We start from the raw sequence: 14,056 nt of genomic DNA on the forward strand, positions 1-14,056 counted from the left end.
GATGCATGTTTCTATCCAAAGTAGCAAACTCATCACAACAAACCAATATTTTGTTTACCAAGAATTTAGGCAACAAACTTATCGAAATTGCACACACAAAACCCTAATCGAATGCCTTAAATTCAAAAATAGGATTTACGGTTCACACCAAAATTAGAGAGAAACAAACAACTCTAATCATGGATAACTTCTAGACATTAATTTCAACCACCCAATAAACTAAATATGAGGGCATGCCCTATACACTGGTTGAAGTTAATTTAATAATCAATTATATAAGACATGTTTTCTCATATACTATGATGTAACCAAAAACTACATACTATGGTGTAGAAACTTATTAGTTAAATAATTATGTTACAAACATCAAGAATAAACACGATACCTAAATAACATTAGGATACATGTGATTCTGAAACATAAAGAGAAACGGATAACACTACCTGAACTATGTGTTGGCTTGTTGTTATTCCAATGCCTTATTAGGCTCTTGTTCTAAAACTGGTGAGAAGACTTCAGATACAGTAAAAAACCAATATGCAGCAACGTGTATGGTTTGTTTTAATCACCCTATATATAAGTGTGTGATGGTTAAATATGATTCCCATTTCCCTCAACAACAAAAAAAAAATGATTCCCATTATTCCAAAATATCCACGATACAAATACCCTATGCTAATATCCATTAATTAATAAGTAAAAGTAAAAATATACTAATTGGGTTATAAAGAGTAAATCATATCAAAACAATTTTCTAAAAATAATACTGTTATAAATTTGCTATCACTCATAATTTATAAATTTAAACATAAATATTACAAAAATTAACAAGAACATTTTAGAGAAATATAAAAGGTCACAAATTCTATTCCAAGTTATGATGATCAAAAGACTTGTGTTGATGACTCAAACATTTCATCTTAAGTATTGTTACTTATACTTATGCCATGTTTCAGCAGACACACCTTTAAGTTTTGTTTAGAGGCATCTTGAAAAAGAAAAAAAAAATTAAAGAAGCGAGAGGACTTTAGAGAGGGTGACACAAAAACTAGACTGAAATATGTACAAAAAAAAATATGCAAAAAGTAATGTTGCTGCCCAGGATCGAACTGGAGACCTTTAGTGTGTAAGACTAACGTGATAACCACTACACCACAGCAACTTGTTGTTTAATCGTTGGATAATCATTTAGATAAACGCTTGTATATTACTCAAAAACGTATCTCACTACGTAATGGCTGCTAAACAATATTTGAGCAAGACTAACAAAAAAAGAAAACATCCGTTGTTTTAAAATCTTAAATCCTGTCATGAGAATGGTAGGAATTACATTTTGTTGTTATTTAATCTTGGCAGAGAAAAATGGACAATATTTTATGGTTTTGCATCTTATTGATTATCACGAGCCAATAATTTAGTTTATTGATGATACAACCAAAATATCGATAAAGAGTAAGCCATCAAAATTCCTTCAAAAAAAAAAAAAAGTAAGCCATCAAATTAATTCTTTAATTTTTTACAAGTATTAAATTGTTAAGTTGTTCTTTTTATATTTAACCACTTATTATCGATTAGCTCTCTATTTTTAAAGGAAATTGCTTGTTGGCACGACACCAATACAAACACGAAAACGCACGACACTAATATAACCCTTGGATGAATAATGTGCAGCATTGCTTTTATTCTCTCTCCCCCATGTAGTGTATGCTATCCGTTGATTCCAACGTCGTGTGTTGTCATCAGTCATTGAATCGTGCTAAATAGCACAGCTCATATTTTAACTACCTACTAGCAATTCGTTCTCATATTTTACCATTTACTATCAATTAATCTCTAACATTACTATCAAATTTGGTTCCGGACTCTAAGAATAACTAATATGCATAAAATTTGATAGACATTTAAAAAAAAAAACCATATTCTTATCGATCTAATTGGGAGTGCCCTATAAAGTGGTTTACTCTCTATAAATGATAGGGATGGCTAACGGTCTCACATTTTACAACAAACAAACTGCAAGTATATAATTTAAAGAGTAATACAAATTATATTTTTCAACCATCTTTTTAATACATTTTTTCTCAGAGCATAGTAATAAAAATCCTAATTAAAATTAAATTGCAGCAATTTTTAATGAAATTCACGAAAAACTAATCCTAATTAAAATAATATTTTCCATGATCATGTTCTGTCTAGTACTAGTAATCTACTAATCTTTGCATTCAGGAAGCAAAATACATTTCTCCAACGCATGTTGACTGTAGTATGCGTTCATCAATCATGTTCAAAACCAATACATGTATCACCACCATTGTAATAAGCTAATAAACAAATGACTTGCTATCTGGGTCAAAAACTACAGTAAATTCTTCTGTAACATATAAAGTTGTCAAAAGTGTGAAAAGTTTATGAAGAATATTCATAGGGATAATAAATGAATGACAGCATCTATTCATTCAGTTTTGCTTGGCTTTCTCTTCATTCTGCTATAAGGTCCAATTGTTCTGTCCGTAATATACATGTAAATAACCTGACTCCATGATTTATAGTGTGACAAACTATCATAATATTCTGGTGCAATCTCCTTCACCTTGTGAAGTTTGTTTCCAGGAATTCTTGGAAAATCATGGTGCTCGTTGTGGTAACCTACATGCCATGTGAGAAGATTCAGAGGTCCATAGTAAGAATATGTCTCTTGTTCAGGATTGAATACATAATGTTCTGAAATGAAGTGACCAGCCATTGGATGCATTCCTCCACCAACAAATGTGGCAAGTATGAGATAAGCTAAGGATTTCCAACCCCAGAAATAAACCATTGAGACATCAAGGGCAATCTGAACAGAGAAGTTGATGAATTCCCAAATACCTGGAGGTTTCGGTTTAAGAAACAACGGTCGAAATGCATAAAAGAATAGCTGTAAAAAGACCCAAATGGTTTTCGCAAGAACATTTGTTACGACATGTGCTTCCATGTGACTAGGGATATCCATATCAACACCATCGACACCTTGGAAGCGATGGTGCTCCAAGTGATACTTTTGGAAGGTTACGGACATAGGTACGCCTATAGGGAGATTAGCGAAAATCCCAAGCCAACGGTTGTAAACTGGAGTTGAAAAAGCAAGATTGTGACTGAGCTCATGGATAGCCAAGAAGAGGTTGTGGTTGAGGAATGAGCCAAAAAAATAGGCTACTAGAAGTATCTTCAGCCGCCCTGCATCCTTAAGTAAAACAGCAGTACCAAGCTGAAGCAGAACAACAACACTAATCTGCAATAAAACAAAGCAATTTCAAACACTACCATAGGAAATACATATCTAAAAAAAACTTATCCATAAACCATACACATCCACATAAAATACATTTCAAATCCATATCCCAAACTAATATAATCTACACTAATAACAAGTTTGGTTTCTAAAGACTTAAAATTGATTTTGGATATGTTTGGGAATTCTCAATTAGAATAAATTTTACCTCTAGAATTACAAAATCAATTTTTAATACCAATGACACACTGAGGTCATCTCTAAATCTAATGGTAGAACCAATTCAAAGTTGTTAACTTACTCCTGGTGGACCCTACCATCTCACATGAGATTTAAGAACTTCACCAACTTTTCACACCCCACAAATGGTGTAGCTCTTTAAAAAACTTCAAATAGATCCCACAAGTTATCTCACATCTTTATATATCATATCATTCAAAATAAATCTCACAAGTTACATCACAAACTAGAAGTAGAACAATGATACACTCATTCAATCTATATCTCTCAAGGTGTCAAAGGGTTTTGGGGCCCACCAATATTTTTCCTAGAAACTATTGTTACACATGGCATTTGGGCCAATCTCCACATGCTTGGTATCACGATGGGTTTACAGTGATTTGCAAAAGCTGGCGAGCCGTGATTCTGATATATTCACCGTGATATCAAACATACATGTAACAACAACGATAATAAGAAGTAACATTAGAGATCTAGATGGTAATATAAAAATAAAAAAATAAAATAGACGACGAACCTTGAAGAATGCGAAGGGATCAGGACCAAAGAGTTGTTTAATATGAGGGTATTTGGAGAGGATCTGACGACGGCGAGAAGCATGAGGTTCATCGGTATATGACCAAAAGAAATCACCAGCCATCATTACTCCTTCTTCATCTTCTCCTCCGCCTCCGCCTTTACCCATTTTTTCTCTTGTTTCTCTCACATCACATAAACCTGTTTCATGAATCTAACAAACATTATATATAAAGTCAAAAATATTGAATGTGGGAAAAAGCTAATAATAGTGGGACACCGCACAAACATACCCTCCCTCACTTTCCCGCTGGTTATCGTTTGTTTCTTCCCCGACATTACAGCCTGGATTTTTTGTTCCTAATCCCTAGATTTAGCTTAACTACTTTTTTAATCCAGTGCTTTTTTTAAGAGTTCTTTTATGAATTTAAAATAGTAATATTTCATGAAAACGCATTTGAAATTGAAATGTTTAACTTTTTAAATAAATACATTGAGAAATTTTTTTTTTGGAATCCTTAAAGAACAAGTCGTAATGAAATTCAATTAAAGACTTTTTTTTTTTTTGAACAATCAAAGACTATTTATTTGGGTGAACTCGAGCTCAAATCCTAATTAAAATAATAATTTGGTGTGACTAATCTTTGTTCGACTCTCCAATAATGTGTTTTCTATTGAGTTTGAATAGTGATCCTCTCCCATATATTTAGCGAACATTATTTAATCAGCTAAATTCATAGATGGATTAAGTCCTTCGGTATTTTCAGGTACCGAGGCTTAATTTTAACCTAATATGTTGTCGCTTTCATGTGTTAAGATGCTTCCTTTAGTTTTTTTAGGCTAAAATGCAATTTTTGCCCCCTAAGTTTGCAAAAGTTGAAATTTTGACCCCCTATTAAAAAAAAAGGCAAAAGTGACCCCTTATGTTTAGCCCCTTCTGCAAAACCTCAATTTTGACCCAGTCAATCTTATGTGTCATGCCACCTAATTTAAAAATTTGCCAACTATATATTTTTGTAATTTAAAATAAATAGAAATGCCACAATGTATTTTAATAATTAAAAAATAATAAAAAATGAAAGAGCTTTCTTCTTACCAGATCCAAACGTAAAAACCATTCATTACTCACAAATCAAAATCCTAATTAAAAATCACAAACAAACTAATGGGTCAAAATCATAGAATTTGAAACTTTCTCAAAAACCCATCCTTTGTACAATAACAATCCAATCCAGAGAACTTGCTTTCACAAAAAAACAAGTTTATCTTCGTGAAATCAGAAGAAAAAAAAACAATTATTATTTGCTGCTGATGTTGCTGCAATTCTGGGAACCTAGAACAAGGGCGGCGGCGTGAGGATACGAGTTGTTGGAGAAAGAGATAGATCCAATTCCGAGAGAGAGAGATGTTTAAGGTTTTAGAGGGAGTTTTCGTAGAATTTATTTATTGATTTTTCGTAGATAGATCCGTCAACCACCTCCTCCCTTTTCTTCTTCTCTTTCAGTTCTTTCCATTCCGTTTTCCTCCAAACTAACCGCCGTTTTCTTTTGCTCTTTAGATGACAGATTTGGAATCTGCGATTTGGTTTCAAAGATGAAAGTTTGAGTGTTGTTCGATTTGCTCCGATTTGAGTTATAAGTATATGAGAGATTTCAGATTTGTTCAAAGGTTGCTGGATTTTTAGTTGTATTTGATGAAGAAGATGAAGAAGAGATGAAGTTCTTCTGGGTTTGTAGCAAGAAGAGAGATAAATTTCCTTTAGTTTCCTTTTTAATTATTTTATTTAAATGAATAATGTGGTGGATTTTGTATTTAATTTAAAATTGAAAAATTACACAAGTGTCATCTGAATCAGCTAAGTTAAATGCCACCTCTGCGTTGACCTGATCAAAATTGAGGTTTTGCAGAAGGGGCTAAACATAAGGGGTCACTTTTGCCATTTTTTTTTAATAGGGGGCCAAAATTACAACTTTTGCAAACTTAGGGGGCAAAAGGTGCGTTTTAGCCTTTTTTTTTTATTGTGATAACTCTTCGATTCTTTTAAGAAGGGGTTCTATCTAGTAATTGACAGTTGGGTGGTGGTGTAAATATAAACTAATCAAAATTTGATTCACCTCCCAATCGTTTGGGTTCTTCCAAACAATTCATATGATGGAGCTTCTAAATATAAAAAGAAATTAAAAAAAGAAAAATAAAGAGTGCACACATTGGTTAATAGGATCAAAATAGAAATATTATATTAAAAGATGGTAAAAAGTGATAACTTTAACTTTTTAAAAGTAAAATATTGTTGAATTCAATACAAAATTACTACTTTTGAAACTTAACCGTTCGCATTAAATATTCTATCCTAGTACTTCGTGATCCTATTTATAAGGAAGGTTCCTAGGGAGTACTAATGTAAATTATGTAATGTGAGTTTCTAATAAAACATACAAAAAGTTCTTATAAGTTATAAGTCTTGTAGACTTGTACACTGTTTTGTCCTTTGGAGTGAAGGTGATTTTTTAAATTAAGTTGTTGGTAAAGTTGACATTCAATATTCCATCCAATGCATTCATGATCAAAGATTTTTAGGAGGGAGGGTTGTTTGTCAAGAGATTCACCTTAATATCATAAGAGGCACATAGTAATATGCAAACCTCTTAATAAGTAATTCAATCTGTACAAGGATATACAAATGCATGTGCTACATACAATTTACCATTTCAACTTCATCACCAACTCATCGCAAACTCGAGGCTGGAATCTTCTAGAAGACGTGGAAGCAAAGCACTACAACTCTATAAACTAAATTCACCAAATTACATTCAAAGTTTATAAAACTAAAACCATCTGAACCACCCATCAAAGAACACATTTTTGTGTGTCCATCCATCAAAGAACACATTTCTGTGTGTCGCAGTTACTTATCTTAAGTGAGAGTCATAAGGGTCAAAAAGGGATTCTGGTATGATCAAAGGTAACTTATCTATGTACATGAAAAGCCTTCTAAGATTCTCCCTTGTTACCGTTTCCATGTCTACTATGTCCCTACTATCGGTAAATATCCAGAGATCGCCCGAGTTCACTCTTTTAAGACTGTCACGACAAAAGGGGCATGACTGTGATCTTGCTCTCCTGCAACAAAACAAAAAAAAAAAAAACATGTCAAAATACATACAGCTTTCAACTAAACAAGAGAACACTTGAAGGAGAGACGAATGATGAGGCGGCCACAATTTTGTAGAGTACCAAGACACATTGGGCAGAAAAAAATATGAGAACAACAAAAAATATATAGCATACATATCATTACAAATTTAAATGAAAATTAGAAACAATCACCGAAACTTGGTTAGACAACTACGGCGAGAATCAATGTCATGGAAAACCAAGACATTTGAAAGAGGTTCTAATGAACCAGAAAAGATATATGAACATTGCAAACAGTTCCAGGACATCGCTATAATTAGAATTCCTTAAAAAGAATATTTTAAGTTTCATATAAGAATATTTTAAGTTTCAATAAAACAAATACCACCAATATAATATGCAAAGCCTAAACAACAACAGTCTGGATTCATACTCTGATCCACATAGAATACTTATCATTCAATAGTAATCAAACCAGTAAGTTCCAATTAGAGCATTAACCTATGAATGAACCCTGGACCGCCACCTTTAATTCAAACCATTTTGCCCTTAACTAAGACTCGTGCTTGGGGGGGGCTGTGGACCACCAATACTCAAATAAGGGCCCACTAGCCCTATACAAGGATGCCGCCTACGCCTACATAGGGCACGCTCCCCTCCTTATCCCCCGAAACCGAAACAATCAAGCCCGAATCTTGAGACCAGAATATCCGGATTTGGGGGGATATACGCGTTCTTGGGTGAATTACTCTTAGGGAGTAAGTCACGTAATAAGAGGCTCAAAAAGGCTATAAATAACCCCCTTGGGATCAGTCCCTAATCAGATACTAAAGCCTAGTTTCATTATTGTACTCACTGCAAGTACAAACCCCACGGACAATATGTATATAGTATACCTGAGAAACTAACAGAATCTAAACAGAGTGTTGGCTCATCCTAAAATATTCTGCCTGATTAATAAATAAATTGTAAATATTGCAAAGAAATCTTTACGCTTGCTCCAGAGGTTATTAAAATCGAGTTGGAATGTTTGTAGACTCGATTTCACAATGACTCTAGTTGAAAACGCTAGTTAATGGTTGAGTTAGAAATTGGAATCACAAGTTTAAGGATGAAAGAGATTTTAATTTTATTTTTTTATTTATTAAAATGGCTCAAATCATGGGTTGAATTTCGGAGACAAGCAAGGGAAGACTACATGTCTTCTTCTCATCCAGTTGCAACTGTTTGGAAACAAGGTTAGGAAATGTCACAGAACCTATTGCCGTGGTTGACGCGAATAAAACCTCCATCCTGGTGACGCGAAAAAAAGTCTATAGTGCCAACGACGCAAACTAAACCTTCAATGCTGACGCACGATCTTCAAACAGGACCCCTCTCTATTTCGAGAGGGCAGCAAACTGAAGTACTGAACGGTTCTGCTGTATAAACTTCTCCATTCAATGATTGTGTTCCCACTTGCTTCGATTAGTTTTTTCTCTTCCTTCAATGAATGTGTTCCCACTTACTTTACTTGGTGTTTCATTCTCATGACGTTTTTTTGAATTTCCCTGTTATCTTCTTTCATAATGGTATTATATAAGTATATATGTCATGCATAGGAGTTTTAAATATTATTTTTTAATTAGACGACTTCTCTCGAATTTACTATCCGAGTTTATCAAGAATCTCAAGTTTGACAACCTTGCTTGCTCCTTCCTCGCAACTAAAGAGCAACGGACTTCACTAAAGGGTGAAAGGGCAATGATCACCACTGGACCACACAATTCAAAACTAATGATTTGGATAAGCAATGAATAAAATTACATCAATCTAGATAAAGAAGAATTTAACAAGGATTCCTACATCAGATCACATAATTTAAAATACGATTCTTTGAAATTGGAGTTGGTAAGTGGTGGACATAGATATTACTGCATTTTCCCTCTCTCAAGTACATATGTAATAAATAATATTGAGATTGGGAAAAAAATCCATGAATGTGTGTGTAATACTGTAATGCATGCATCGTAGAAGTATCAATGTGAGATCCGGACACAATAGTTGCAGCCCATTTGTTTAGCATCTTTACATCATAGCTTAGAAACTAGGATATATACAACATAACCCCCTTCTTATGATGCCTGTTATGGCATCATATATATGGTAAAGCACAGGAATCTAAAACCAGGTCACTTATGATGATAACTGTTGCAATAGATGCAAAATCTGAATGATGGAAGTTATCTTACTTGATTATGAACAATTATGATCCAAACAAATCGAATTAATACAAGACTTATGAAAAAACAAAGCAGACTCAACAAATTACAATTATCTATGTAGAATTATGTCCTTCAGAACTAAATTAATATAAGGAATGAAATCATCAGAACCATGTAAAAAGAAATCATACGGCATATTGCTGAAGAAATACAAAGAATCAAGATGCAGAGAAAGCAGAAACAAAGCCAAACTTCATACTTCTTAAAACCAACAAGCCATGATCGTAAAATAAGGTATGTGTGTGTGTGTGTGAGAGAGAGAGAGAGAGAGTACCATTCATGGTAACATTTCAGGCACATGACATGGTTGCAGTTAGGCAACACAATCTTACTATTCATCTCCATACATATTCCACACTCTTCTTCTCTTTCAAAGTCTATGTCTGAGAATTGTTTGTGCTCCTCATCTTCTCTTCTACGATACCGCTCCATGCATACAACCTTCTGTTTTTTATCCTCAGCATCAGTGACACCTTTTTCAAGTTGTAACAAAGACGGATATATGACCGCTGATCAATACAGAATTTCAGTATATCAGCTATCCACACACAGTAAAATGCAAACTAACTTGTTAAATTTTTAAAAAAAAAGGGAAGATATACCATAGAATTCCCTAATACTTGCTTTTCTTTCATGTGTAGACATGGTAGTAGTCCCATCCACATACACCTACAGCATGAGGAAAATTTAGAACATTGATCCATGTCTAAGTTATTTTTATAACAAAAGATAAAATAAAGTCAAACTTTTTTCATATAAGCTGTTTTTCATAAGTTGTTTTCATAAGCTCTCCCATTCAGTCTGACAAGTGTTTATGCCAGTAAGTAAGCTCAAATAAGTCAATCTTAACATAAACAAGCTAAAAATTCTCAGTTCATAATGAACATCCAAAAACCAAAACACCAAACCTTGTAAATTAGGATTCTTAATAGTCCAAGGGCTCCAGCAAGATTGCAATCTGTCCATTGAACCAGAAAAAGAAACAAGTGTGCTGCTGGACTGTATGACATTCTCATTTGAAGACAAGCACCATCATATTCCCTTGGAAAATCAGATGCCCTACACGCCCAATTGCATGATCAAGTTTTAACTTTTATACTCGTCAAGAAAAAGTGGCTGGAGAGGAAAAAGAAAGTACACCCTTCGAAAGTCTTAACATTTCAAATTTTCAATATTTATAAAAGACAGCATTCAGAACTTAAGTTGTTTATCCAAACCTTCTCTAGTCAAATTTCACTAGAGACTCAAGACAAACACAACAATAACTTTGAAACATTTAGCAAAAAAAACAACAAATAGCTGTGAAAGATAATGCAATGCATATTACAGATCAGGATCAAAATCATCATGCATTATTTGTTAGCAAGCCAAAGTACTATCCCTGCTAACATGTGACAATGCCCCACATACCATAAGGTGGAGAAAACAAAATAGTCACCAAACACATTTAACAAAACAAAACAAAACAAAAATCAGATATATTTTTCAAACTAAAAATTCAGATAAATGAATATAACCAACAAATTCTCCATGTGAGTACAACAGAGGTAGTGAAGGCCAAAGTTGTCTAAGTTTTGACTTTTGTATATATCACACAAAATGAAACAGTACAACATAGACATTTATAAACAAACAAAAATAAAAAATAAAATAAAAAACAAAACAAAACAAAACAGTAATAAATTCATGATGTGGAAGCCATTGAAAAATTCCACAAGAATTAATTCATAGCTGAATTTTGAAGTATTGAATTCTCCCGAACAAGACAGAGACACTGTTGATTGTTGAGTGGATAATCACAACACAAAAATCATGAATTTGCAGTGAAATAAATTCACCACCATATTTATGGAAAAGAAAATTTGATTTTTGAACCAAAAAAAAATCAGGGCTTAAAGTAAAACCCCAGAAAATAATTCCAAAACAAAAATAACTCATGATCAAATTCCAAAAATAATAAAAATAAAATCTTTAAACAAAGTATGCATACCCTTGAAAAAAAACAACTAAAAAAATGACTTTTTTTTTCAAAAGGGTGTGAGAATTGAAAGAAAAAAAGAAGGAAAAAGAAATTTACAAGGTATTGGCATGATGAATATCAGCTTCAAGCAGTTTAAGAGATTCCTTAAAAGACCTTCCCATGGAAGAAGAACCACCACTTATGTACATGTTTCCTCAAAATACTGTTTTTCTTTTTTCAATCAAAATCCAACAACAACAAATTTCATAGTTTCTTTGTCTCTCTCTTTCTCTCTCTAGGTGTAACAGTAGCTACTGGTTAAGGCTTCTATTTTGTTCTTCAAGGAAAATTTAAAAGCTAGTTAGTGAACACGTGGCGTTGTGATATTTATTTAATTTTGATTAAGATTCCTTTTTTTTTTTTTTTTGAGTGAGATTAAGATTAGTTAATGATTATGCTAATTGTGAAGACAGTCTTATCCACTTTGCCTTGTTTTTAGGTCTTGATGGCTTTCAGCATTGTATTTAAGCAGTAAGCACTAAGCACCGTTTTCCTATTTTTCTTTTGGATCTTACTACCAAATGCCTTAAGAAAAAAGAAAGAAAATAATTATCTTAAATACAAATCAAACATCTTTTTCTTCTTTTTCTACTGTAGATTCACCTTATACGTTTTTAGCGATATTGATCATGTTATTGTCTCTGATATATTCTATCAATTTGAATGAATATCCTTTGTCAAAAAAAAAAAAAAAGTGGTCATTACTATATTAAGGCAAATGATTCATAAATATGGTGTATAAACTGCATAAAGCACTATATGGATTAAAACAGGCTCCCAGAGCATGGAACAAGAAAATTGATCAAGTTTTAATTCAAATAGGCTTTAGAAAGTGTTCAGTTGAGTCTGCATGTTGATGATTTACTCATCATTGGTAGCTCAATATCAGAGATTGTGAAGGTTAAAGAGAAACTGAAGCTGGAGTTTGAGATGACTGATCTTGGTGAGCTTTCATTCTTCTTAGGAATGGAATTTGTGAAATTGAAGGTTGGGATAATGATGTATCAACAAAAATACATTGGTGAATTGCTTGATAAATTTGAAATGAAGAGTTGCAATACAGTTTCAAATCTTTCAGAGACAAACTCAAAGTTGGATGAGTGTATTGAAGAAGAAAAAGTGGATTCCACAATGTTCAGACAAATTGTGGGATCTCTGAGATATCTGTGTAACGGCAGAGTGTAATTAGCAAGTTCATGCATGATCCAAGGAAATCTCATATGATAGCTGCAAAGAGGATTCTTAGATACATAAAGGGCGCCATAGACTTTGGTCTGTTATTTCCTTATGGAGCTTAAAGCAAAGTGAATGAGCTCATATGATACTCTGATAGTGATTGGTGTGGAGACCTGACTGATAGGAGAAGCACTTCAGGTTATGTGTTCAAATTCAATGATGCTGCAATCTCATGGTGCACAAAGAAGCAACCAGTCACTGCACTCTCATCATGTGAAGAAGAGTACATAACTGGTACTTTTGCTACTTGTCAAGCACTATGGTTGGATTCAGTGATGAAGGAATTTAAGTGTGAAGTGATGAAGCCTCTAACACTGAAAATTGATAATAAATCAGCCATAAGTCTTGTAAAGAATCCAATCTTACATGGCAGGAGTAAACACATTGAGACCATATTCCATTTTATTAGAGAGCATGTGACTAATGGAATGATTGAGCTGCACTATTGCCCCACAGAACTGCAACTTGCTGATGGTTTTACAAAGGCAGTAAAGCTTGACATATTTGAATTCTTGAGAAAGGAACTTGGTGTTTTTGATATTAGGCAGTTATGATTAAAGGGGGGTATTAGTGTATTAATAATAACTGTTTGTAACTAATTTGGTTAAGTTTGTTTTAATTTTTCCTATTAGTTAGAGAGTTAACTTGCATAGCAAGCAAGTAACCATTTTGCCTATAAAAGACTTTGTAATTGTGAACTTCATAACTAATGAGCATTATTCACATTACACAGTAATTCTCTCCATTATTCTCTCTTCTCATAACAACTTTCTGTTATAATCATCTTGCTTAGAAACAGCTTATCTTAATAAGCACTTTTGTTGCGCATGAACAAAGTGACTGTTCTAACATGAATATCGTTTATTTTTGTCAAAAAAAAAAATAAATGAAAGTCATAATTACGCAATTTTTTAATGTAAGAACATAAACGAAAGATATGTGCAAGAATTGTAAGAACATATACATGGAAAGATCTTAAACAAATAGTTAGTGATACAATAGGTATTTGGCGGAATACATGGGGTAGTGAGATTTAAATTAATGGTTGGGATTTATTGTTGTTTTTCTTGCCTGTATATTTTCTTGCAAATTAGCCAAAAAAAAAAAAGTTTTAATAATGCTCTAAGGACGCGCGTTTGTTAGCGCTTTCCTTTTTCTTTTTAACGTTTTCTAAACATTCGATAGTTCATACTTCGAAAATGAATTTCACATAAAATAATGACAGTTTCGCTTAAAAATAATGTAAATGTTTATGGCATTCATTTTACTCTTTTACAACACTTACAAAGAGGAGTAAAATATGTTTCTCAAACTTCAACGTGGTTCTTAAATTTTAGAAAAGAAAAGGAAACTTAAATGTGTTTCTCAAACTTT

At 33.1% G+C, this 14,056-nt stretch overlaps 2 protein-coding genes and 1 non-coding gene across 3 annotated transcripts; all 3 read right to left on the reverse strand.

Annotated features, from left to right (window-relative positions):
• Nucleotides 1-1,089: 1,089 nt before the first annotated feature.
• TRNAV-UAC (transfer RNA valine (anticodon UAC)) lies at nt 1,090-1,162 on the reverse strand. The gene has a single exon. It is a non-coding gene; the product is annotated as a tRNA-Val (tRNA).
• A 1,034-nt stretch (nt 1,163-2,196) lies between these two features.
• LOC11427221 (sphingolipid delta(4)-desaturase DES1-like) lies at nt 2,197-4,448 on the reverse strand. Its single transcript, XM_003593475.4, has 3 exons — nt 4,321-4,448; nt 4,029-4,228; nt 2,197-3,271 (listed from the first exon to the last, which is right to left on the reverse strand). The coding sequence occupies exons 1-3, from the start codon at nt 4,364-4,366 to the stop codon at nt 2,453-2,455; spliced, it is 1,065 nt and encodes a 354-aa protein (XP_003593523.2). The 5' UTR covers nt 4,367-4,448; the 3' UTR covers nt 2,197-2,452.
• A 2,165-nt stretch (nt 4,449-6,613) lies between these two features.
• Nucleotides 6,614-11,717, reverse strand: LOC11424918 (E3 ubiquitin-protein ligase AIRP2). Its single transcript, XM_003593476.4, has 5 exons — nt 11,504-11,717; nt 10,335-10,485; nt 10,029-10,095; nt 9,701-9,935; nt 6,614-7,147 (listed from the first exon to the last, which is right to left on the reverse strand). The coding sequence occupies exons 1-5, from the start codon at nt 11,593-11,595 to the stop codon at nt 6,937-6,939; spliced, it is 756 nt and encodes a 251-aa protein (XP_003593524.1). The 5' UTR covers nt 11,596-11,717; the 3' UTR covers nt 6,614-6,936.
• Between the last annotated feature and the right edge of the window lie 2,339 nt (nt 11,718-14,056).

This window comes from Medicago truncatula, chromosome 2 (genome assembly GCF_003473485.1).
Source record: "Medicago truncatula cultivar Jemalong A17 chromosome 2, MtrunA17r5.0-ANR, whole genome shotgun sequence".
Taxonomy (NCBI): Eukaryota; Viridiplantae; Streptophyta; class Magnoliopsida; order Fabales; family Fabaceae; genus Medicago; species Medicago truncatula.